The following is a 25,597-nucleotide window of genomic DNA, read 5'->3' as shown; positions in this document are numbered from 1 at the left end:
GAAGTTAGGGGACTGGCGTCTTGTCTGCCACACCACCTGTGAGTGATGTTACCCATTGTGTCGATTGTACAAATTGTTCCTATTGCCTTTTTGTGATGTTTTTGTGTGGAGTGCCCATTTGCAGCATCGGGAAGTTGCTGTGCTTTAGTGATCAGTATCTCTACAACAGTCAATAGTAGGGCGCTCCTCCCGCCTCCAAGTGTTTCAGCCTAGGTTCCCTTACCTGAATCGGTTTTGCAGAGGCTTCTAGTTCAGGCACGTCGTCAGTGTTTCAGTGGCCTCTCTGCCTCATGTGTCTGCCAGGCGCCTCATGTGGTTGATTGTCTTCTGAAAGCAGCGGCAGGTTTCTTCCGTCTCAGACCACCACTGCTGCATTGAGTCAAGGTTCTCTCCAGAGCCTTCATGCCCTACTGTGATGGGCACCATTTCCAGCAGCTGGCAGGTCACCCGTCTCGCATATCTCAGGAGCCTGGCGCCCTGCAGCACTCTTCATTCAGACCCCACATTTCCCTCTTTGCTGGCCGGAGAATCTGCCACCGGGATGAAACCCCTCCACTCCTACTTTGTTCCATATGTAGAGGGGGATATCCTCCCCCGGTAGCCTCTAATGTGTCTGACTTGCATCTAGGCTTCAGCGGCTCTACACAGTGCTCCCTTTGTGGCCGTCTCTTTCGGTGGGTGGTGACCCTCCTCTCTGCTTCATACGTACCCGGCGAGGGGGATGTGGCGGCCTCCCAGCTAATGAGGGGACTTGGAACAGGGTCCTTCCCACACAGGGAAAGTCCCCACACCAAGCATCCTCTGAGCAGGAGGCCGCCATCTTCCCTCGCCAGGATCTAAGGTAAGTGTGCTCCCTGTGTCCTCTGTCCCTTCTCCCCACCCCCTTTACCACATACCCAATCCCCTCCTTATCCAAACCCCACTTACCTGTGCTTCTCCATCCCTCGCTGGCACCGGGTACATGACTGTTCCCAGCACATCTCAGTCCTGCGATTAGATGCCATGGAAAGTGAGAAGGGACTACATGTAGTCCCTTCCCCTTTACATGGTGACCCTTTTATTTGTTTACATTTTTTCATTGGCTGCCATGGACGGAGAGAAGGGACTAGATGTAGTTCCTTCTCCCTTTCCATGGTGGGCATTTTGTTTGATCATTTTTTTCTCCATTAATTTCAATGGCCGCCATGGAAAGGGAGAAGGGACTACATGTAGTCCCTTCTGCCTGATCCCTGGTGACCATTTTATTTCTCGAGTTGTTGAGAAACAGTTTCAATGCCATTTCTCAGCTCGAGAAAAAAATGCTATTCGTACCTCTGTACAGCGTTTGCTCTGGCTTGTAACTATCGTCCAGGAGGCATTACCAGCCCGGTAATGCCTGTTAGGGAGAATTCTCTTATAAGGCTAATTTCCCAAAACTAGTGAGTCCCCCAGCAGCTTTGCTGGATTTTTGGGGTTTGTTTTTTTCTCCTGCTAACAGTGAGACTCTTTTCCTCCCACTCTTAGGCATGGTTTGAGGTATGTCCTTGACTTTTTGTGTGCTTATGGGCTATGGGGTTTTTAACTCCATAGGTTATCATCTGTTTTAATGTATGTGTTACACAGCACCCTCAGCGCAGTAACACAGGGGTGTCATAGTGACCCCCAAACATAGACTCCATACCCTGGGACTGACTACTGTCTCCCAGGGCATGTAAAGTCACCATTGGCTTTACTAGTCCAAAATTGTGAACAGAACCAGTACAAACCATCATATTGTGGAAGTACTGGAAGGGGTTAATTAGATTGCCCCTGGGTCTGTTTCCAAGGGGGCACTGTCCAGTCCCCCCTTGTCGAGTTTCTGGCTGGTGGCAGTGGTTACCACGCAAAATTTTCCACCGGAATATTTTCTATGGGATTTTCCCATTAATTTTAAACGCACCACTTTTTGGTGCAATGTTAAAGATACCGCTTGTTTATTTATTTAATATAAAATCACCGGTTGGGTCTTTTCGCAAGAACTCTTTTCTAAAATGGGGTGCGTATCCGTCTCTGTAACTCCAACCAAGGTCGGGCCCTTTGTTCCACTTTTTGGCGGCCTTCTCCACAGAAGCCCTCCAACTGGTGACACTCTGTCTGGGTTCCACAGGATGTGTGGGTGGGGGAATTGGCACCCTGGACTGCATTGCCTTAGCAAACCAAGTCGCACTCTGTTCTGATTGGGCCAGTGGTGAGCCGCCTGGCTCACCACTTAGCATGTTTGAGTGACAGCTAGGCTGTTGAATGGGGGTTTTTCTGCATAAAAGCAGGGCTTTTGGGACTGGAACTTCAGAAGTTGCCACAGGACCTGAGAAATCCAAAGAAGGGAGAAGCTGAGCCATCTGCAATGACGACACCACCGGTGGAGCCCTGCTGCAACGACCTCACCACTTTCCCGACGACAAGAGAAGATCTTCTGCTGAAAGAGTCTTCTTCTTCTGAGCTGGTGGGATCAACCAGTTCGCCATTTCGCCTTCCCGGACGTCTCTTGGTCGAATCGCCCGTGCCAAGCACCCCGGCGGCTGGATAGCCAAGCTTCACCGTTGTGACCGTGAATAACAGGAACGCACCTTTTTCACTCCGCACTGGTCTCTTCCCTGGGCAGTGCAACGACTCCAAGTTTCCTCCTCGACGAGATTATCTCTTCCCGTGGTCGAAACCACAAACTGCACCCGCTGCCAGGAACAACTGCCACCGCTGGAGCTTCCTCAACTTTAAAGGTACTGTGTTCCACCTGGCCTCCCTTTCTACGGTTTGCTAAAAGTGACCCTTAAATCCTTGGCTTTACAACTGCGTTGGCCCCCAGACCTTCTAACTTTACCTTTTGAACCAACCCAACCTCTTTTGAACATTTCTACAAGGACTTGAATGCATTACTCAACTGTGTGATCTTGGGCACATTTGACCTTGCTCCATTTAAAGTGGCCTGGCTTTTGAACTTTGGCTCTACAGTAGACTCTGCCTTCTTTAACTTGTTTTGGTCTTTTAAACGTGTTGGGAACTGTTTTATTTTCATGACCTGCCTTTTCCTCTCCCTTTTACTTAATTATTGGTGTGCCATCTAAGTTACACGCTCACCTCTGTTTTGACAAAAAGTGGTGTTTTGACTTAGACTTGTCTAATAATTCTTAAGGGAGGTGTGTATACTTTTCTGATTGTGTTTTGAACTTGCTTTGATTAATAGTGCTAGTGTATTTTCTAAAGTGTGTGTTAAATAAATAATGATATACTTTTGATAACAAGCTCTGGTCAGTGTTTGCTTGTTCTAATGTGTTTTTAGCCCTATTGTGTATCCTCTGTATACTGCCCTACTCTTCTGGAGAGAAGTCTGACTGCTCAGCCACAGCTACCAGGTAAATCTGGGTGGCACAGACTGCAACCAATTGGGTTTACTGCTTACTCTTGTAGTCTTAATCTTTTTGCAGTGTTCCCCAAGGGAACTGCACAGGATTCTTCCTAACAATGCCCCCCTCCGAGGGTTCTATTGCTTCAGTACTGACCTCCAATGTTGCCTGTCTTTATTTGCAGAGGTAGAAACTGTTCCAGAAATGCTGAATCTTTTGTTTTTGTCAGAGATCGATGGGTTGCTGTCAGAGCCCCGTAGCTCCCCTTGTGTTCATGCCGCCATCTTGGCTCCTCCTCCAACAACAAACTCCTCTTTTAACCAACAGCGATTATCAATCCGTCCTCTGGCAGGCCTCTACTCTAATCCAATTGCACCATAACTAACACACCAAATTCTTTCAGTATCAACCTTTCGCTTAAGTCTTCAGAAAGCTATTACTCCAAGGGCAAATCTAGAACGCAATTGTCCTTACCTGTTTCTTGCCAACGGTTCTCCCATTGATAGAAGCGGCTGACCTCACCGTCCACAAGGCCTAGTACACAGCTGCTGTGCTGTTTTATGTGAAATTTGTACAACACTCCTCTACCATTTACTCAGCCTTGTACTGTTGCACTCCATTAACAACAGTCTTTCGTTTACAGGCACCTTTTTGCAATTGCTAATGTTGCCTACACCAAAATGATGGATGCCAAACACAACCAGTGCATTATAATCAGGTGAGCAATTGTAACGGAGAAAGAATTGCTGCTAAATATCGGAATGTGTATGGGTGTTATCTAAGGGTTTGTGTGTAAGTGGCTTAATTTCAGTAATAAGCGTGAAACTGAAAGGCCTTGAGCAAAGCAATGCAACCCATATACTTACAGCAAAATCACTTTTCTCTGCTTGATACACCCCCTTTAGGAAAAGTTCCTGCCACTCTCTGGCCTTGCTGCCCAGCATCTTTGCATCATCGTAATGTCAGGAAGCCAACCCTGATCCTTAAGAAATGGGCAAAGAAGTCTAGGATTTTGAACAGAGGCAGGTTTATTATGGAGGGTTAAAAAAGATTGGGCCAAATGATGAACATGCAGCATAGCACAAGATAGTGTCTTGTTAAGGTTTCAACAAAAAAGTCACTGAGTTTATCAAAATGGTCTCGGGTTCAATAGGAAGTCTGTCAGACAGGGGTCCCTCCCCAGAAGTTTTTGTAAATTCAATTCAAGACACACACATTCTGGGACAGGGGTGTTGAGCATCCCTGCGCTTCATTCTTGGGTTCTGGTTCCTTTACCTGGTGTCTTCTGCTCCTCACCTGGGACTCCTGTGAGACCCCTTCTCGTGGTTCTCCGGGCCTGGCGTGTGCTTGCATATTAGGCCTAGGCAGTGACTGATGGTAGGGCTGAGTAACAAGCTAAGCCCCAAACTTTCCCCAAGGGGCAGACCAACCATCTTTGTCTACAGGCTGACTCATGGTAAGCTCTCCTCTTTCCTCTCTTGGGTTCCTCACTCTGGTTCCCAGCACTTGGTTCCCATCTACCTCTTTGATGCGTCATAATGGCCAGGTGCTTAAGAAGATCCCCTCTACTACTCCTCTCCACTATTCTCTTTTCTCTCCGCTTGCACCTCTCTTATGCTCTTCTACGTGCTTTTAGATCCACCCTTTCAGTTTCTCTCTTCATGTCTACTCACTTTAGGCCTTTGCCAATCTCATCCACTTGGTATTCTTCTTCTCCTCTCTTGCTGTTACCTCCAAACTCCCCTCCTTTAGGCGTCTTCTCCCTCCTTTCCTTCTGTCACTTTTCCTCCAACCTCCTCATGTCATCTGTTGTTTATCCTCTTTTCCTCTCCACTTTTCCCCTCCTCCTTGCGCTTTGCTACTTCTATAAATTCGCCATCTCCTCTCTTGTTCTTCCCCACTTCTTCACTCCCCACCACTTCCTTGTTCTTCAACTCGTGCTTGGTACTCCCCGCCTCTCATTGATGTCTACCTCCTGCTTACTCTCTCCCTTCCCATTACTATTCACCATTTCTAACCTCCTCCTGCCTCTTTTTTTCAGCCTCCTTCATCTTTCTGCAGCTCCACTTCTTTGTGCTGCTTCTGTCCCAAACACACTCCTGAACTGCTCCTACACTGCCTCCAAAAGCCTGCACCTTCCTGTAAAGTCCTGTAGATTGTATGAAGGGCTGGCCCCACCTCCGGGGACTGCCCTTGCTTAACTGAATTCAAGTGTTCCTGATTATATATCCTAAAGAGGGATTGGTAGCACGTTGCTCCTTTGTTGCTTTCCTGACGCTCTTGAGGCATCGCCCCTACTTTCCAGAAATATGCCCAATGCCATCTTACTGGTCAGCCACCATCTTAGAACACCATTTCAAACATGTATGGAAAGAGGCCACCACAGCGGACAACTGTGCCATGCGGCTCCACCTGGAATTGCCTAATTGAAGACGTGGCTCTCATATTTGAGGTCTCTGAGGCTGCTGTAGCATCCCTGTGTTGTCTGTCTACAGGATTCAGTATTTCTGCCACTGACCCCTGCACTCCTCTGATCCCAACGCCTCAGGAATCCTTTTCCCTTCGCAAGCACGATTGGGCAATTCTCTCCTTCCCAACGACCCTAACATTCATGTACCAGATGCCACGACTGTCCTACCAGATGCTTGATTGGAAGGTGGTAGCCCTGCTAAATTTAGTATGAAGCATGGTTTGGATATCACTGACTCATCAGAGTGCTGGTGTTTTATACATCCTGGGAGCATCTCTTAAAGGGACAGTGGCAGCATTTCACTCCTTGTGACAAGCCCCTGCCAAATGTCTGGGGCATGGTTGGGACGCTAGTTAATGCTCCCTGCACTGCCCATGGGCCCAGCATCACTTTGTGGGCAGCAGCACACTGCCCTCAGGGCTACCGCACCCTTTTCCTGAGAGAGGTAGGTGACTTTGTCACACTACGCAACACAGTAACTGCTGGGGAGAGAAAACACATTATTATCTACCTTCCAATGTCTTTTCGACTATTATGGCAAAACTGTGAAACCTGGATAATCAGTACCCTACGTGCAGGATCTTCTGAGACATTTCCTATTTCAGAAGTATGTATTTTATTTAGTAGCCATTTCTGATAGTTTCTCTATCTATTTTCAGTGGTGAAAGTGGGTCCGGCAAGACCGAAGCCACCAAGCTTATTCTTCGGTACCTGGCGGCGATCAACCAGAAGCGTAATATAACGCAGCAGGTATGGCTTAGAGTACGGAAACGCTGTGATAGGCACATTGAGGGATCGGGATCAAGACACCACTAATGAGAATCAGGAACTTTCAGTTTTTCTCAACAATCTAATGTTCTCTGTTAGCTCTGATCATAAGTGATAACTCATTACAGGAATTTGGTTTTCAGGTCCCATTAGCGCCCAATCAGTGAAAAATGTGTCTATACGTTTGTATTTTTAAACTGTTTAATGTGCCCAATTACATGTTCCAGTAGGCGATAAAGCTGTGCCAAGACCATAAAATAAATGGGCTCTGGCCCTGGGTAGAGCACTTTGAACAGGGTCCATGCTCTTCCTCAGAGTCAGGGCACTGTTTCAAGTGATATCAAAAAGACGACTCCATATTAACATAATGCACAACGCCAGCTAAGTGACACTACCCCCACTGAAGGTGGTGCAAAATGTTCAACAGCCAGTCAGAAATATACATCCTACACAAAATACAGGCAAGACTTTTTTTGCCTCGTACATAAATTGCTTTCTGATCTAGAACGCCTATGAAGCTGGACCCTCACACGAGGGAGATGCGCTCATACCACTCTTTGATTCCACAGAGTTCACTGAAGGGTGACTGGTTGTTCATGGTTTTTGATCACAATAAGTAGGTATGGTCATAAAGGCAGTTCAGAGCACGACTCTAATCCTACCTTTTGTGTACCAGTCATCTCATATAGACAATATACTTCCGAGACACTATGCATACAGGTGCCAGATTCCAGTCTGGCATACACCGTAGTGGTGTAGTGAATGCAACTTCAGACAAGAATACATTGCTACAAAACTATACCAGTACAGTTAGCTCGGTTGGTAGAGCATGCAACTCCTCTCAGGGTCATGGGTTTGAGCGCCCACTTTGGTTGAAGACAGCTAAAATGTACAGCCATTGAAAGTGGGACGAGTCTTGTATGAGAGCCCACATTATTGCTACCAATGACAGCATGCATTCAGAAGAGGTTGAGTAAGTTAGGAAGGTGTACTTTACAGCCACAATGTTCCCTTCTTTAAAATATCCTGTAGTAACTTGAGGTACAATCTATTCTTCGTTTCTCCTAATTGATATTGACTGAGTCCTATCTTTGTTTCCACGTGTGCTTCATGATCTGACGCAGATTGAGGTAGGGAGTGTGTGCTGTTTGCTGTGCACTGTGTGGCGCATGGTTGCTCAGAACTGTGTGTGTTCGCAATTCTCATCAAAATGTGTATTCTTTAAACTACAGCACATGGTTTCAACTAGTGATCATTAAAATATAGATAATGTCATCATGCAGATCGTCGGTGAAGTACATTAAAAAGTTGACTCTGGCATAGAATTTCCTTACAAACAAATACATTTAGCAGGGAAATATTTGCAGGTAGATATCCCTGATGTCAGCAAGCAATACTGTGCCGGCAGTAGTGAAAACAAATAATTGACTTAAAACCTGTACACTTGTTTCTGCTAAATGTTGTTGTATACTAGTGTTGCATTTGATTAGTTGGATGCTAATTGTGTAGAATCTGGTGGTTTTAGTGGCATTCTGTCGGGCAGGGATGGGTTGAGATGGATGAGGTAGAGGAGCATGAGATGAAAACACCTGATGGTCCCAATAGTATTGCTTATAAGCCCACCCGTGAGTTATGCAAACTTTGCTGGTTGAAAAAATGAGTTCCCAATTATTAAAAACTGGAAATATGTGTTTGTCTTATTGACATTGGGCCCATCACACTACTTTTAGCGTTGACAATAAGTGAAAGTGAGCAGAGTAAGGGGCTGTTTAGAACAGCATCTGCACTGTTATTTTGCAGAAATGTTTCTGACTCTGGCAGAGATGTATTATCCATGCAAATAATCCCAAAAGGCACAGGATGAAAATTGACAGCTGCTGAGATCTGTAGAATATTGGAGAAGGTGTTGAGTTTTAAAAGCTTTAGGACCAGGATACCAATATCTTATGCTGTAAGGTTAGAGTAGTCCTGAAGGGTAGCCTCAGACAGGAACTCTTTACAACAGGTTTTCTTCTTAGGTTAATTTGGTGAAGCTGCCACTGATGTGCACACATTCGTCTAAGATGGGTTTGGCGGATATGGGTTTAGGAAACGTGCCTATGTAATATATATTTTCAATTGGGTTGAATTTGGTGAAGATGCCCCTGATGGTGACCCTTTGGATAAAGCTTGATAGGCCCGAGGTGCTGCCTACCTGAGCGATTTGGTCTAAGGCTGAGTTGTATGACGTGTCACTGAAATTGTTACTTTCATTTGGTTGGATTCTGTAGAAGTGCTCTGGTTATGAACCTTTTGTACAAAGGCATATCCAGCTTTGGTGCCACTGTCAAAGGTTGTTTGGAGTATAATGGGTATGGCATAAGTGCCACTGTAACACTTTGCACATAACCAGATGGCAAATGTATTTAATGTATTCCAAGATAACCATGTGAGGCATACCTTATCTAAATTCCTCTGAGTTCAATGTTCATGTCAGTAACACCTCCACTAGTTCTATTAAAGCCAAATGTAGACATGGAGGTGGCACTTTTGCCAAGGCCGACTCAGTCAGAGGTGTCTGTGTCGGAGTCCTCATTGTATGTCGATCTCGGTCCAGTCAATAGGAGCAGCACCTTTACCATATACATCTTTGTCCAAAATGTCTGTGTTTATTGCACTTTTTACCAAATTCAACCAGGAGGTTTCTCTTAAATTGATACTTGTTACAGATTGGATTTGGTAGCTGTCTACTTGTCATTGACACCTTGCATAGGTACGGGCTGGGTAAAATTGGTCTATGAAGGACATTTCGGACCAACGTACATGGGCAAAGGTGCCCTTGAAATAACCTCTCTTTACTGCGATAGATTTAGCAGAGATCCTCCTGTGAGGCCTTTATGGAATACAGTGGGCTTGGTGGAGAATCCGCTGATGCACTTCCTGTGGATGGACAAAGATTTTGTATAGGAGCCCTTAACATCACCAGTTGTGATTGAGATGCATTTATTGCATGTGCTTTTCAAGTGTACATTTTAGATTGGATTACATTTTGCAGAGGAATCCGAGACATTGATACTTTGCACTACTATGGATTTGAAAAGTTTGAGGTGGGGATGGTGAAGTGATTGGATCTGTTTATGGTTCAAATGCAAAGCCTCAGAGTGGATGGACTCTGAGATAGCCATGCTGTTTACAGCCATACAACCGTGCACCAAGCTGTTTTATTCTTTAACTTATGTCCAATTGTTTAGATTCTTGAAGCAACTCCCTTGCTGGAATCCTTTGGAAATGCCAAAACAGTGAGAAACGATAACTCCAGCAGGTTTGGAAAGTTCATGGAAATCTTCATCGATGAGTAAGTGATCTTGTACAATTGAGAGAAGGTCTCTGTGTTGGTTGAGTTTTTAACTTTATTTAAACATAAAGCTGAAATGTGAACGCAAATGTATTATCGTAGTAGAGAGATTATTAGGTTATTACATGACTGGGCTCTTAATCCCCTTGAATTGTAAACATCAATTCCAATTTCAGAATGGCCAATGAATGTGCAAATAACATCCACTGAAAATCATCGTATCTCATACATATTAATTGTGGGTATCCTGAAAACCTAAGTAGATTTTAAAATATTCGATGGGCCGACAGGGCCTAGCCGTATTCACCAGGATATCTGTTGTGTGTCCAATTTGCAAAATAGTATTATTGTAGGAGAATTTAGACAGCAGTCAACATAGACTTTTTGACTTTTGCAATACTATTTCCTTTGACTGTTTGTGCCTGTACATCGCACCATTTGCAAAGCACACTTGAGAGCTGAAACAGCCACATGTGGTATTGACACTTAAAAAGCACAGCTCTGACACAGATCAAAGTTGGGAAAAAGGAAAGAACCCAGGTGTGTATATATACAAGCTTATCAATACAGACATGCAATACATCGTTTGCTTGGGGATAGCCTTGCAGCATGATGCTCTGCTAGCATGTTCCCATCAAAGAGGTTGAAACACTGGCACAATCATACAAAACACAGTAGTGCACTCACTCAAACTACCTCTATGCTGGGAATTCTGAAACCATCTTGAAGAACTAAGTGAGGCACTGCTTCAATCTTATTGGCCATAGAGAACCTCTTGGGTAAAGCGGGGGACTCACTCATCAGAAACAAATGGAGCTCGGAATGGGCAGTGAGGGGATTGCGATAAAAGGAAAGCAAGGACCAAAAACTCAGTCTTGGGTCTGGATGCCAAATGTTTCAGTTTACCAGCTTCACAATATTTCTCAGACTTTATTTAATGTTGCTCTATCTATAAGAGCAGCCTTGCTGAATTTAATCTTTTTATTCCTGTCTATCAGGCACAAACGACATAAATATCTTATACAGGCCATGACATAAACTAAAAAAAATAAATACGAAAAAAAAAAAGTAAAATAGAGGGAAATATTGCCAGCACACACCACCTTTGATATACACATGACGTTTTTTTTATTAGTGTACAAGTCCAGAGATATTTTGATTTGCAGGATTTCATTTTGGTTGGTCACAGTACTTAGGAATCGGTTCCAGGCAGGTTCCACTAGAACACCCAAACAAATAAAAGTGTAGATTTCTGTGGGATAGATGGGCAGGGACACCTCAGGAACATGAAGACTACAAGATTCAACAACGATCGCCACAATCAGGCGGTGAGAGGCCAGTGGTGAAAATAGCAGGCCCAGCACGGCTTCCCTCGGTGTGAGATGACTGAAAATGCAGGAGCAGGTAACATCTGGCACAAGCTGAAGATCTGCAAAGTTCCAAGGCTCTACTCCGATGGCGGAGAGCCAGGGATCTGGCAGAAAAGCCATACATGACTGCAGGAGAAGCAGCACTATGCTTTCCAGCGCTGGCGGCAAACACCCGCAGCTGGCTGCCAGCATCCTAGACTGCCAGGTATTAAATAGGGCACCAACTCCCACACAAACTGCACTTTCCCCAGGGGAGCCCAGCAGGAAGCCCCCTAGCACAAACTTGGACATTCTGTTCCCAAAGCCGCCGTCACTACTACTCGGCTAACCCATGCAGAGAAATGGGTCAGTTCTTGACCCACTATTTAAAAGCTTTGCTGTTTGTGGATGCTCCTGGGTGGGGAAGACAGGGCCAGATTGGCCTGGGCAAGTAAACCAATTGCCAGAGGAGGGGGAGTATAAAAAGAGCAGCCAGGATGTTGGGGGTTGTTTGGGTGAGGTCTGAGGAGGTAGAGGTGATGGGCCAAGAGACTAGCAGGTGGAAGGAAGAAGCAGCAGAGAATGGAGGCAGTTTCTTGAGAAGGTGAGGTATTGGCTAGTGAGTGCAAGTGGTACTGTTTTGTGAGTGTGTGTAAAAGTGTGGAAGATGTGGTTAGGTGAGCTAGTGTAAGGAGTGAGTGTAATGTGTTTGGGACTGAGTGAAAGGAAGGTATATGAGTAAGGGTTTAGTAGTATGGAGGAGGGAGAAGTAGTGTGGTGGAGGGAGCAGTAGGGGAGAGAGCGGAGTAGTAATGTAGAGGGGGAAGAGTAACATCAAAGGGTGTAGACGAGGACCAAAAGGTATGAGAGATATAGGTGAACAAGAAGAGAAGAGGGAGGAGAGTAGAGGTGTGTGAGTAGAGTTGGGTGAGCTTAGATAAGGAGTGTAAAAAGAGGTAAAGAGAGAGAGGAGATGGTGAGTCTGGTGTAAGAAAAGCAGAATCAAGCAGGCTGTCTGCAAGCCACAAGCCTATACTCCTTTATAACATCAACAAAAGTCCCTGAGGAAGTTTAGTTAAAAAAAAGGCATTCCGCCTTTAGGTCCTCATATCAAGTGTAAGAAAGATCTTAGACACTAGGGGATAATAATGACTGTCTACTAGCCTGGGATCGGGGATGCCTAGTTTAGGGAGGAGGTGCTTCTGAAGATGTGAGAGAGAGGGGTGGCCACAGGACCCCCATATCTACAGAAGCTCCATGGACCAACTTTTGAGGATGCCATACAAACAGCTAATGCCATCAAAGAGCCGTGTATTCCCCAAAAACTAGTGGGGAAGCCAAGAAGATTAATGACCCGAAGCTGTTGGGGCGGGGAAGAGAGTCCAACCATTAGGAGATCTGGCTCCAACATCTCTACTCACCCCTGGAGTAAGCCAAGTACTTCTACTCACACAGACAGGCAGAAACTGGACCCTCGCAACAAATAACAAATGTCCATGGTGACATAGATCTATACCCCACAGGCAACCCTCACGCTTCATGTGTTATAACAAGAGATCACCATGCCCATGATTTTAATGACGGGATTACCTGAGGAAATTCTTCTTGGCAACGTTTTCCAGCTCTTCAACCAATGTCTCAGAGGGGTTCTGGGGCCAAGAGAGTATTTTCCCAGGTGGGGGATATGGAAACCAGCAGACAGGGAAATGAGTAGAATGTAGACGCAAGTGTGGAGGTGTGTGACAAGGCCAGTAACCTGGCCTTGGCAAAAGTCAATGGGAAACTGCCTCAAACGGGGGTGGGAGGCCTACCAGGGAACAATCCAGAGCCAATCCTATCCCTGGGGAGGATGGTGGCAGTTGAAAAGTCCCAATTCCTGAGCCTCCTGTGCACCAGCATGTATAGGAGTAACATCAAAGGATGGCGGTGAAGTCCAGAAGGTATGAGAGACTTCATAGGGCCAAAAGAGAAGAGAGAAGAGAGTAAGACGCAGGTAGACCTAGAGAAGGAGTGTAGATAGAGAGGTAAAGAGAGAGAGGAGAAAGTGAGCATGTTGGAAGTAAGACCGAATCAAACAGGTTGTTTGTTAGAACACTGGATAGAGTAGGGACAGTTTTAGGAAGTCCCTCAGGGAGTTTAGTTAGAAAAGGCATTCCGCCTTTAGGTCCTCGAATCTAGTATAAGAAAGATCTGATACAATAGGATTTAATAATCGTGAAGACACGAGACAGAGTGATGGCCATAGTGCCCATTGAAAAATAAATTAAACCCTTGAACCGTCTCTGAGCCTTGGAACAATTTTGGTGCCATCTTTGACAGAAGGGGTGGGCCTTTCCCCACCCCTTCTGTCAAAGATGGCACAAGCCCTGTCATACATCCTGGCTAATTGGGAACACCTCAGTTATCTCCTCTCGTACCTCAAATTGTATACACCCCATAGTATTGAGGTGCCTTACAAGCCACACATTTCCAAATCTAAGTCAGCCATCCCCTGAGCCTCCCGAAATTACAGCTGCACTACTGACCCAAAGATGGCCTTCAGGTCAATAAAGACGAGGTACAATTTCTGCCTGTACAAAGTAACACATTTCACCTGTATAACATCAATATTAGCACCTATTAAATAGTGGCAGCCCTCACTCTAATCCCTCCTTGTCCTGGGCCAGTCTTCCTTCCCCTAACTAACAACATTTGATCCGAGCAAGGATGACTTTTTCAAAGATTTTACATGCCCCATCGCTAAGTGTGATTGGCCTATAGTTCGCTAGGTGGGACTGATCGCCCTTCTTGAAGATCGGCTCAATCTCCACCACATTCCGTGAGAGAGGAATTATTTCCGTGACCAAGCTTGGATTAAAGAAACGTAAGAGAAGTGGCGCACAAATCTCAATATCCAGTTTGTAAAGATTCATGGTAACACCACCCTCCACCCCTGGGGCATTTTGAGCTTTCTGAACCTTTTGCATACTCTACCTGATCCCAAACCCACCCTATTCAACTGTACCTTGCTGCTCCTTAGGCACTGTGTCATTGCTATGGTAGAGTCATGGTAAAATGGTAATACCAGAATTGCCAATTAATATTGGATTTCAACTTTAGGGTGTAACCTTTCACATCTCAGGTGAACAGGTTCCAGAATGCCCCAACATGTTTTCGTTCTATAGTATCAATCAGCTTTAGGCAATTAAAGCCAATAGAGCAGAGGGTGATGCCATGCTTATTTCTGGCGAAGATGCAGATATGGCAATGGAGGAGGACGCCTCTGCTGCAGTGATTCTCCTGCCTTTAATTGACGGGGCACAGCTTTTTTTAATAACCCAAGTTCAAGTCTGCAATGACCGTGAAACCTCAACTTTTGCCTAAATTGGCCTAAATTGGCTGCACTTCAACAACGGATTAAAATGGTGTCACTGGGCATCTTATGAAAACTCTTCTGTCTGAATTTCAAGAACCGCTTGAAAAAAGCGAAAACTATTCCGTTCTTTGATGCACACTTTTTGTTAAAAAAGTGATGTTTACCTAACTATTGCTTAGGCTTTCCAGACATTCAAACTTCTTGACAATGAGTTAATGACATAACCTCAGAAGACCCATACATTGGCAACAGAATATACTCCTACTTCCTGTCCCCTTTCCTCTATACTGGATGGGTGTCCCTGTAAAAGGATGGTACTGGAACCCTTTTGCCCTGAATAAATGCAATTTTCCCTTTAAAATTAGAGCACACAGAGGTATGGCCGCACCCAGCCGACCCCACCCACCGTCGCCTCACCTCAGTCCTCTTTTCCTCACGGACGTGCTTCTGCGCACATTTTGATGAGTAGCAGCCTTTTCCCCTGTAGTTTTCACACAGATCCAACACCTCGCTCCCAAGAGCATGTTGGTCGTGAGCAGCTTTACTCTGTGCTCCTTGTACGAGGGTTCCTTCCCTGTGTCGGATGCCCATTTTCTACGTTTGCAATGTTTTGGACCCGACCAAAGGTGGGATTCTTGCGCAGCGCTCTTACTCCGAGGTCGCTGAAGAACGATTGTCTAGGTGGAGAGAAATCTTCTTGCGGTCGCCTCTGGAACATTTTAAGGACTTCACATGTCACAAGTCGAAGAACATCAAGCAGGTAAATCCAATTTTTTCTTCTGCACCTCAGCAGGTGACTCCTTTCCAGGGTGTTCCTCCACGAAGAGGGGTCCTTGTGATCCTAGTACCGGCTCGCGCCCTGAGGCCTCCTAGATGCCACAACAAATGCTGCTTCCTCCTTCTCCTCCTCCACCTCCTCCCCCTGCAATGGAAATACCTTCTAGCCAATTGAAGCTGCTCCAGCTCTCCACCGGCTCCTCTATGGCTCCTCTCCTACATGAGCAAGAAATGGAGTTATCTCCCTCCAGTAGCATGAGGCCCCAAGGAAGAAGAAACTCTTTCCTCAGCCAAAGCATTTCACAACCGTTTGGAAGGGTTAGCAGATTTCTTGGGAGTCCCAGCGCCTCAGCAGGCTCAGCCGGAGGGAGGAGGTCTGGCAGAGGTCTTGTCACTAAGAGTGACTATTCGTTCTTGCGTTCCCCTTCAGAAGGACATTGTAGAGGTTGCTAAAAAGTTGTGGGTTAAACTACACTCTTCTCAGCCCATAAATAAGCATCTTGATGCTCGATTCAGACAATTGGATGGTGAAACTATTTTGTTGTCTTCGCACCCTCAACCTCATTCCTCTGTGGTGGCAGCAGCGTCATCATACTCGAAACCGTCTGCAACTTTCTCGACAAGAAACTTCAGCAGGGGCCTGCCTTTCCAAAGAAGGCAAGCTTCTGGAATATTTTGGGAAGAAGGTCTATCTTAATGTAGGCTTGCACTTAAGACAAGCAAATGCAGATGCATTGCTTGCTGCAGTGGACCAAAAACTGCGGAGAGAGATTAGTGACTTCCTCCCAGATTTGCCTGTAGACCACCAAGCGGCGTTTAAGGCAGGAATGAAAGAGGAAAAGATTATAGCACAGGATATTCTAGAAGCCTCAGTATCACACTGATACTGCAAGCAGATGGCTATGTGTGGGAATAGACATCAGGCGCTTGGCTTGGATGCATGCCACCAGGTTCACGTCTGATGTTCAAGACAGAATTGTAGATCTTCCTTTTCTGGACACAGAGCTCTTTCATTCTTTTACCGATGAGGAGCTCACTAAAATAAAAAGATCACCCAAACTGCTAAATCATTAGCAATACTTTCTAAACTAGCCTCTGGGGGTTTCTCTCAAGGTCAATTAAGAACAGACCAAAGACCCAAAACATGTGTAGGCTTCAGGGGGTTCCAGGACAGGAGAGTCAAGCAACCCGACCATTCCCCCAACACTCATTGCAGAAAAAACCCCACAAAGGCCCTACATGATTATTCTTGCCCCCCTCCTCCTCACAAGCCTCAGAATCTAAAAAACAATGACGCTTACATCCATGTCCACGATACTCTGGTGGGGGCAGACTGTCTCTGCATGTGGTTCAGTGGCGACATCTTTTTCAAGACCCAGGGCTACTATCTATAATTTCAAAGAGTTTTTGACTTCACCGCCCTCCAAATTCTCCATCTTCTCCTCCCCTCCTTCAAATTGGTTCTCCAACGCTTCTCAAAGAAATGGTGAAGTTGGTGCAAGACCAAGCTGTTGAACCAGTTCCCTTTCCTATCAGGGTACAGGGCTTCTACTCTAGGATCTTCGCGATCCACAAGAAAAATCAGGCGGGCCTGCCAGTAGTTCTGGATCTATTTTACCTCAGTCTTTCTCTTACCTTAGAGAAATTCAAGACGATGACAACAACTCACATTGCAGAGGCTCTCTGCAGGAGAGAATGGATGTGCTACTTGGGCCTGAAAGACGCTTACTTACATGTTGTCAAAACCAGACAATCTTTGTCACAACCCCCTCTTTGCCTGAAGCCAATTTGCAGCCAAACTTTCCTCACAAGAGCACAGTCTGTAGGAGTATGAGAAAGCACCTAACAGACTAGGGGCTTGAGTGAAAAGGCAGGAGCAGCAGCAACAGAGCTAGAGGAAACAACAATAACTGCTGTTTACTACTTTGATCGAAAGTACCAACCGTATCCGACACCACCCCCTATTTCCCACTCTTACCTGCTCCGTGAAGAACAAGACCTGAAACCTACTTGGCCACAACGGAGGAAATGGAATGAAGAACCAAATAAAGAAAGTCCAGGAAAAGTCCCGTAATCCCAACAGGAAAGGATTGACAACAGTTTGTGTCATACTGCAGAGCGTCCAGGTATTTAGTGAAAAGGAGTGACCAAAGAAGAAAACAGGAGAGCGTCCACAACAGTCACTCTTGTGTACAAATGAAATCCTCGTGGTTCAGCAGAGCGTCCCAGGGTGCAGGTAAATGAGTCCGTGTATGGAGGTATGGAGGAGGGGGCAAAATAAACAAGGATAGAAGAAGTAAAGGAATGGAAATAAAAGAGAGGAAAATACAGGTAAGGAACGGGTCCAAGTGGGAGCGGGAGGTACTTGACCAGGTTTCAGAAGCGATAACGCTGAGTTGCAGAGTTCCGGGGTAGCGGCGTAACAGAACAGTAGGCAGTGGGAGTCCAGGTAACGTATACCTGGTAAGGGGTAACAGGAATCAATCCGAAGGAGCCGAATACCAGAAATCAGGGGCAGTTAAAAAATGGGCAATCCGTAATAATAGGCCAAAGAGTCAAAACAGGTTCAAGAAACAAGATTGCAGGAAACTGACACTACAAAACTGGCTGTAGAACTCAGTTAAGGAGCACCATTCCGTGTGCGCAGCAAGAATAAGTAGTACTCGCATACAGACGTGAATGATGGTCCGTGCGTATCACGTGACCGTAACGCCTGACTCGAGTACTAACACGGAATGCTGAATGCTGCAGTCCACACAGAACCGCCGTGTTTTCGGCGTTGAGCCAGACGCCAAGGAATCTTCCAAGTGACTGGAGGGGCCATCGCAAGTCTTCGTGACTTTAGATAAGGTCGATTCACGACACATGTCCCCATCTGGCATCGACACAGAAAGATGTTACGTTTCAGCTTTATGGGCCATCATTTTTAGTATAAGGTCCTACATTTGGTCTAAACTCCCCCCTCGATTTTTCAGAAAAAGTATGAATGCTGTGGCACCCCTTCCTTAGACAGGAGGTACATCATATTTATCTCTACTTGGACAATTGGCTAATCAGGTCCAGTTCTCTGGAGGAAGTGACAATGACAAGCCAGAGGCTCTTGAATATTCTATTCAACCTAGGATTCTCCGTAAATCAAAAGAATTCGGTCAGAGCTCTGTCCCACACAGAATCACTTATTCTTAGGGATCAGATGGGACACGCTTGCCGAGAGGATGCTCCCTACCCCGCAGAGGTTTGTAAACATTTGTTCAGCCATCAAGCATTTTCTCTCCAGGCCTTCCACCTCAGCGTTGGTGATATCAGCATCTATTGGGGATTCTCGCTTCATGCGTTCTCATGGTTCCCCTAGCCAGACTCAAAGTGAAAGCTATCCAGATGCAGTTATCAAGCTCTTGGGACCAGGAATCGGGTAACCAATCAGACAGTAGCCATCCCAAGCTTCCTGTATCAAAATCTAATTTGGTGGTCACTAGAGTCCAATGTAGTGATGGGGGCTCCATTCCAATTAGACCCTCATTCAGTGATGATCACAACAAATTCATCCATGGAAGTTCTGGGGGGGGGCACTCTACAGTCTCATTCAATTCAGAGCCTTCCAACCCATGATAGCAAATGAAGTAGTCCTGATCTGAACAGACAGCTCCACTGCGATGTAGTACATCAACAAGCAGGGAGGGACAAAGTCGCTGGTTCTTATGTAAGCTAGCAGTACAGACCTGGAACTGGGCTGTGACGCTGGGCATTTTCCTCAGATCAGTTCACCTACGAGGGGAGGATAACTCAGAGGCAGAAAGACTGAGCAGGCTGGCAACTACTTCTTATGAATGGGAATATTGCTGTCATGAACCGTCGTCTACGTCCTTTCTGGACCTCCTGGTCCCTGACTCGCAGGGGATTGCATGCAGTTATCCTTCCAACATGGCCGCCCGGAACAGAATACTCTGGATCAGTCTATGCGTTCCACGCTGCTCATCCTACTAAAGAGACACACCCCCGCGGCTCTGCGCGTCTCATCGCTACCGCTACCTGTAGTCGGATGTGCTTAGCCGGAGTTCGATCGGGGCTCTCGCTTGATTCCTTGTTCCCAGTCCCTTGAATTCCCTCCTGTTCCCTTTCCTCCCCAATCTCCTGGAAAACCTTCCGCGCTCGATTCACGGTCTTCCGTGCCTCCGAGCGTACCTTAATTACTTCCTGGTATTACCCTGGACTTGTAGAACGCTCCTGGAAACTGAACCGCTACTCTCACGCTGGACGCCGAAGACCGGCGTTCGGGACTATACAAATCCCGGACCGTAAAGAAGAAGAAATCCAAGAAGGTTGCAAGTACACAACAGAAGCAGATGAGAAGGGGAGAGACTTGTGACAATTGCAGGATATTCCTCAAGTGGGGTCATCCGGAAGTTGACCTTTTTGCCACAGAGAACGCCAAATGTCCCCTCTTTACCTCCTGGACCAGCCAGGGCAGGACATCCTTAGGGGATGCATTTCACATTCCTTGGGACCATCTCTGGGGATATGCTTTCCCTCCACCTCCCCTCATTCAAAGGGTTGTTCGCAAGATCAGGACTTCAGAGAATTGCAAAATTATTCGGATAGATCCTCAATGGCCATCAAGGGTGTGGTTCTCAGATCGGCTCAATCTGTCAAAGTCCGAGCCCATTCAGTTACAGACAGGGCATCTTCACCTATTAACAAAGCAGAAGGGTTTGGTGATCCATCCGGCTCTGGACAAACTAGACCTCTCGGCTTGGTTCCTGAAGAGCTTGCGTTAAGACATCTTGGTCTATCACAGCACAATTTAAAAATTATTTAAAAGGCTTGCAAGGTCTCCACTAGACATCAATACAAGAGCAAGTGGGCTTGTTATTCCTTTTTGGCTAAAGACAATAACGTCAAACGCCGCTCATGCTCTCTGGATGATGTACTATACTTTTCTGCTTACCTGGCTCATACCGGAGTGCAGGTTGATACCAACAGTACTTACCGAGCAGCTATCGCAGCCTATAGAAACGTAGACAAATTACTGTTCTCCTCAGCTAATCCAGTGGTCAAGAAATATCTGCAAGGTTTAGCGAGGATCTACCCTCCGATAACCAAACCTCCTCCAGTGTGGGACCTTAAGGTTGTTCTAGCAGCTCTCACACACAAGTCTTTCGAGCCAATGTCATCATGAGATATTAGGTTTGGCACTTGCTAAACAGCCCTTCTAGTCGCTGTAACCTCAGCTCGAAGAGTTAGTGAAATCCAAGCTCTCTCGGCCAATGAACCAAACACAGTATTGCAAAAGGGCCAGGTGGGTCTCAGAACACACCCAGCATTTCTTCCCAAGATTGTTTCTAAATTCCATCTTAATGAGGAAATTGTGCTCCCCACATTGTCTAGATGTGCAGAGGGCATTCATGTTTTATTTAGACAGAACCAAAGATTTTAGGAAATCTGACGCTCTTTTTGCCACCTTCCGAGGCTCCTCTCCTGGTTCCCAGGCTTCCAAAGCTTCCATAACTAGGTTGTAACAGCAATTGCGGAAGTCTTTAGACTTCAAAACAAGCCTCCTCTAGAGGGTATCCATGCCCACGCGGTAAGAGCTAAAGCCACGGTGGTGGCATACCAGAGGAAAGTGCCTTGGGATGTAATCAGTAAGGTTGCAACCTGGGCATCCCTGTCTGCCTTCTGTAAACATGACTCCCTAGATGCCAGTGCCAGGTTAGATGCAGCATTTGGTCAGGCGGTGCTGAAAAGTCTGTTTGCTAACAGCTCATAATAGCATAGATTTCAACCCCCCTTCCAGCGTAAATGGTGTTTTGTAATCACCCATGCAGTATGGAGGAAAGGGGGTGGGACGGAAGAGTAATACAAATTTACTCACAGTAGTGACTGAAATAATATTAGTGCATAGTTCCCTTTCCTCCATATGACCCACCCTCCACCCCCCTATTAAAAAGTTACCAATATGGACAATGTATAGTCCGATGCTACAAAGGGGACTGAGGTGAGGCGCTGGTGGGTAGGGTTGGCTGGACATGGTCATGCCCGCAGCCACAACTCTGCATGTTCTAAATTTAAAGGGGAAAATGCGCATTTTTGCAGGGAAAAATGGTTTCGGTACCGTTCCAGTACAGGGACACCAATGCAGTATGGAGGAGAGGGGGACTTTGGATTATGAGTACTTCGGTTAATACAGTGAGTAACCTTTTATTTCTTCGATGCATAAAACATTTTCCGCAGACCAAAATCAGCCATCCAAGCATTAAGGGGAGATCACAAGTGGAGGGTAGTGATACAAGATGCAGTATCTCTGAAAAGTGCAGGTTTTATAGCCCCACCAAACTACACATTTTGCTATAAAAAGTATTCATTTCCACCACAGTAAGGCATTACAGCATGTGATACTACCATTCCACTGCACGCAGTAAAAATATTTTTCCACCAATGAGTCCTATGGGACTCCAAAATGGGGAATAACTAAAGGCTCCTGTCGTAATAATGCCAAAATTGTAAGGACCCCTGAAAAAGGCAAGCGTTGGCAACTGCTGAAGGACACCAAAAGACATCTCATCAGAAGGCCTCACATACCCCAGAACTGCGGTGATAACCAACTATGGATGACATTGATACCCATAATACTATTGAGGCAGAGGAATCACTCGATGGCTAGAGAATTCTCACCAGTTTCCAAATACTCTCCTCTTCATCAATCTCCGAAACATGGCTAGTTTGTGGGCGAGATCTTATCAGAGGATGGACATGCTCATGATTATACAGTATCATTCCTGCTGTCATATCCTTCCTCCATTGATGACATTGCTGCATCCTCTGGGCTGATTCAGATGACTGTCGTGGAACTGGTGGCTACCCTTGGGAAAATAACCAGAGCCTATTGATTTCATTATTTTTAAATTGAAGCCTGTGATCTTCCACTGAATGATACATTTCCATACACTGAATGATACATTCCTGTAGAGTGAGAATTCAGAGCTCAAGGTCTGCTACTTTTCTCATTCTTTCCTCTTTTGAGCCTTACAAATCTAGATCAGAGAGAGGTCCATACCAGTTTTTATACTTCTTGGAGGGCATTGTCTTCAAGATTCATTTAATCTGACCAAAACCTAGATGAGACAGTGAAATCCAGCTTCTCTTCCAAGAGTGTCACTTAACAGGAACATAAATGTACTCAACGAGGCAAAAACACATCTGCTACTGGCTCATTGATAAAGAGAGTTCATAATTCAGTTCTCTTCCTGTTAATATATGATAGAGATGCTTGTCATAAAATGATTGGCTTATCTGAGTTTTTAATACAAATAAAAAGAATGAGTCTAATGCCACCCTTTGATATAAGGTAAACTCACAGCCAACTGCACATTAAGATTGACTGTGCCTTTGGCTTGTTTCAGATTTATTTATTTAATTATTTATTATGGTTGATTTATTAGGTGCCAGCTGTGAAACAGTCAGTGTGAGGCTCTGCAAGAAAACAGGTGCGTGGGGAGAACAAAGACCCTCACACCCTTGTGACATTCAGGTCAGCTAAATGTGTGATGATTTCCAGGATCTCGTCACTTTTCCCCAGGGGGGGATCCCTTCCCTGTGAGGCTAGGGAGGTGGGCCTGTTATGCAACATTCCCCCTAAGGGTGGTGCTAAGCGGGACCTGACAGGGAGAGACTCCCCTCTTGGGGATAAGGACTCCCGTTTTGTGAAGGAACTCCCTAATCCTCTTTCCTATGAGACCCTGAGACCCTCATTGTCCCAAGAAGTCCAATCTGAAGAAACTACTGATTGCTATTGTAAGATATCTTCTTTTACTCAACCAAGATCTGAAACCACTGAGAAGAGGAAGAGTTAAAGGGACATGAAGTATGGCAATCGATTGGAACCCAATAGTACTGAGAAGGAGAGTTAAGGAGCAATAACAACAAATCCTTCAGTGAAGATAGCCAGTACTGGGAATAGTTGGCCCCAAGGATGCATAAAGAATACCTCTTGGAAACAATGAAAGGACTCTGATCCTCTGCTTGGGAGGACCCAGCTGCAGAGGCTAAAAACAGAGGACGGACTTGCTAACGAGGGAAGCCGGCATAGATCCTGCACAGCCCGTGAAGCTCAAACCTGGGAACGAGAAGGGTGTGGAAAGAAGCGGGTCCTCGGTGGAGGGGACGACGGGGGAAAGTTCAGAGGAGTACTCTGTTACTCGATGCAGAACCATCCCACTTGAAAGCTGGAAGAAGTCACACAGTGGCTGACCTCTGGGAGGTAGACTGTGTGGTCCATAAACTGCGCAGACACTGACAAGCCAAAGGTTCTGCGGAGTCACAGACGCACACAAGAAAGCAGAGAGAGAAACTCTGGGAGCGTTTACAGAGAACGAGCCAGCTTGCAATCCTAGGAAGTACCTGTGATGTACCCCCATCAGATTCAAGGTAACGGGAGCGGCGGGAGACCCGGTGGGGGTTCAGGACAAAGTAAAGATCGCTACGGGAATACTCTCCCCTGTCACAGTGATTGTGAGAACCATAACAGAAGTAAAGATTACTACAGGAGTAATCTCCTTGGTCACAGTAATTGTGAACACCATCAGAAAAGGCAAGACTGGTACAGGAGCAGTCTCCCTCATCACAGTGATTGTGAAAACTCTAAGAGGAACCAAGCTGAGCCAGCAGGGCACAGAGAAGGGAGTCATTCTCCTGAGCCCCGTTTTGTTTTCTGAATCCTTTTTGATTAGTGGTAGGGTTAGAAGCAGGTTCATTTTTGAACAAGAGTTTTTGCTAACCACCCTAACAACGAGAACCCTAGTTAGAGTTCTGTTAGGTAGTGCAAACCCTTTAGTATAAGGAAAGGTATTTTTCTTATTATTTTCAATAAAAGCCTTGTGTAAAATGCCACTTTTTTGTCTGACTCCTTCTTCTGACTTACCACAAGTGCCATGGGCATTGGGAAAGGGGTAAATGTAAAAGGTGTGTGAAACCTGAAGGTAATCTCACATCTACTACCCAGGGATCTTCTGTTCAGATGACCAGGGAAGGGATATCGCTTTTGGATCCCGATCCTGGGGCTGGATAAGTGAGTGAGGATCACCTGGGTGGAGGGTCCTTGGTGATTGGTTGCCTGAAGGCGAGACATGGTATTCCCCCTTCACTAACACTGACCTACCCGACCTTCATCTCGTCTTCATTGGATATTGCCAGTTTTTCCCTGTAATCTTCCATCAAGTACTGAGACGAGGAAGAGGCAACTAAGAGTAATGCACACTTCCTATTGTAAACACCACTCTGGTACTGGGATAAAGAAGAGGGACCTGCATGCACTTAGTAATGAAGGTCAGGCATGTCACACTAACAGGCTTACACAAGGTCAGGCAATTGAGTCTAACCCTTTTTACCTGCAGCCTGTTAATAATGATAAAGAGTATAAAAGCTGGAGCTCAAAAGCAGAGAGGGGAGAGAGAGGGAAGAGAATCCGTCATGTTGGGACTGTGCCAAGGAGCAGAGACGCCGGCAACAATTCCCACAGATCTGCCAGAGGAGCTTTGCAGGACCGAGAACCCTCTACTGAAAGAAAACCACTAATTGAGTAAACCCAAGTGAATATTACCCATATTGAATACCGAACTGAAAGAAAGTTGCCATTCAAACAAGCACAATTAAATGTTACCTGTAATGAATACCAAACTGAAAGGAAGCTGTCAAATGTGTAAACTACGATATGCTGAATGGTGAATGGACACTTTAATAGATATGTCAACCAGCACAATCACTTACGAGCAGTATGGACAGCATCAAAGGCATATGAAGGATTGAAGAGTTGCAGTGAGCATTATGTGTGCAAAGATCAGAAAGACTGCCAATTAGAGTTGCAAACGTGAGAACGAGTCACCAGTATATTACAACCCAAGAATTGGCATCAAAGAGGGTTACAAAGAATACAGGGAAAGCCCAAGACAGAAGGGTCTACAAGCGTCCCACCAGCTTTGGGGAGACGTATGATTGGGTGACATGTGATGGGTGGACCGTCCGGTCCAACAACTGCACCTAGAACAGTAAGTCTCTTAATTTGCAGGGCTACTGTTTGCGTGACCTGTGATGGGTGAACTGTGTGGTCTGACAACTGCGCATAGACCAGGAAACCCTGAACGATGAACAAGCTGTGAAGAACTGTGAAATACTTGGTGAAGCAAACTTGAAGGA

The 25,597-nt window shown here is 45.8% G+C and overlaps 1 protein-coding gene across 2 annotated transcripts in view; it reads left to right on the top strand.

Moving 5' to 3' along the window:
• The window catches only part of MYO15A (myosin XVA), a 3,541,761-nt gene that overhangs the window by 491,691 nt on the left and 3,024,473 nt on the right, over positions 1 to 25,597 (top strand). For both annotated transcript variants that reach the window (XM_069645706.1, XM_069645705.1), the window contains exons 5-7: positions 4,003 to 4,077; positions 6,489 to 6,579; positions 9,828 to 9,931. In XM_069645706.1, the coding sequence (XP_069501807.1) occupies positions 4,003 to 4,077; positions 6,489 to 6,579; positions 9,828 to 9,931 (270 nt within the window). The remainder of the gene's footprint in view (positions 1 to 4,002; positions 4,078 to 6,488; positions 6,580 to 9,827; positions 9,932 to 25,597) is intronic.

This window comes from Ambystoma mexicanum, chromosome 2p, assembly GCF_040938575.1.
Source record: "Ambystoma mexicanum isolate Mex_15411 chromosome 2p, UKY_AmexF1_1, whole genome shotgun sequence".
In the NCBI taxonomy this organism is placed as follows: domain Eukaryota; kingdom Metazoa; phylum Chordata; class Amphibia; order Caudata; family Ambystomatidae; genus Ambystoma; species Ambystoma mexicanum.
The sequence above is the reverse complement of the archived record's forward strand: the minus strand, read 5'-3'. Positions and strand labels throughout refer to the sequence as shown.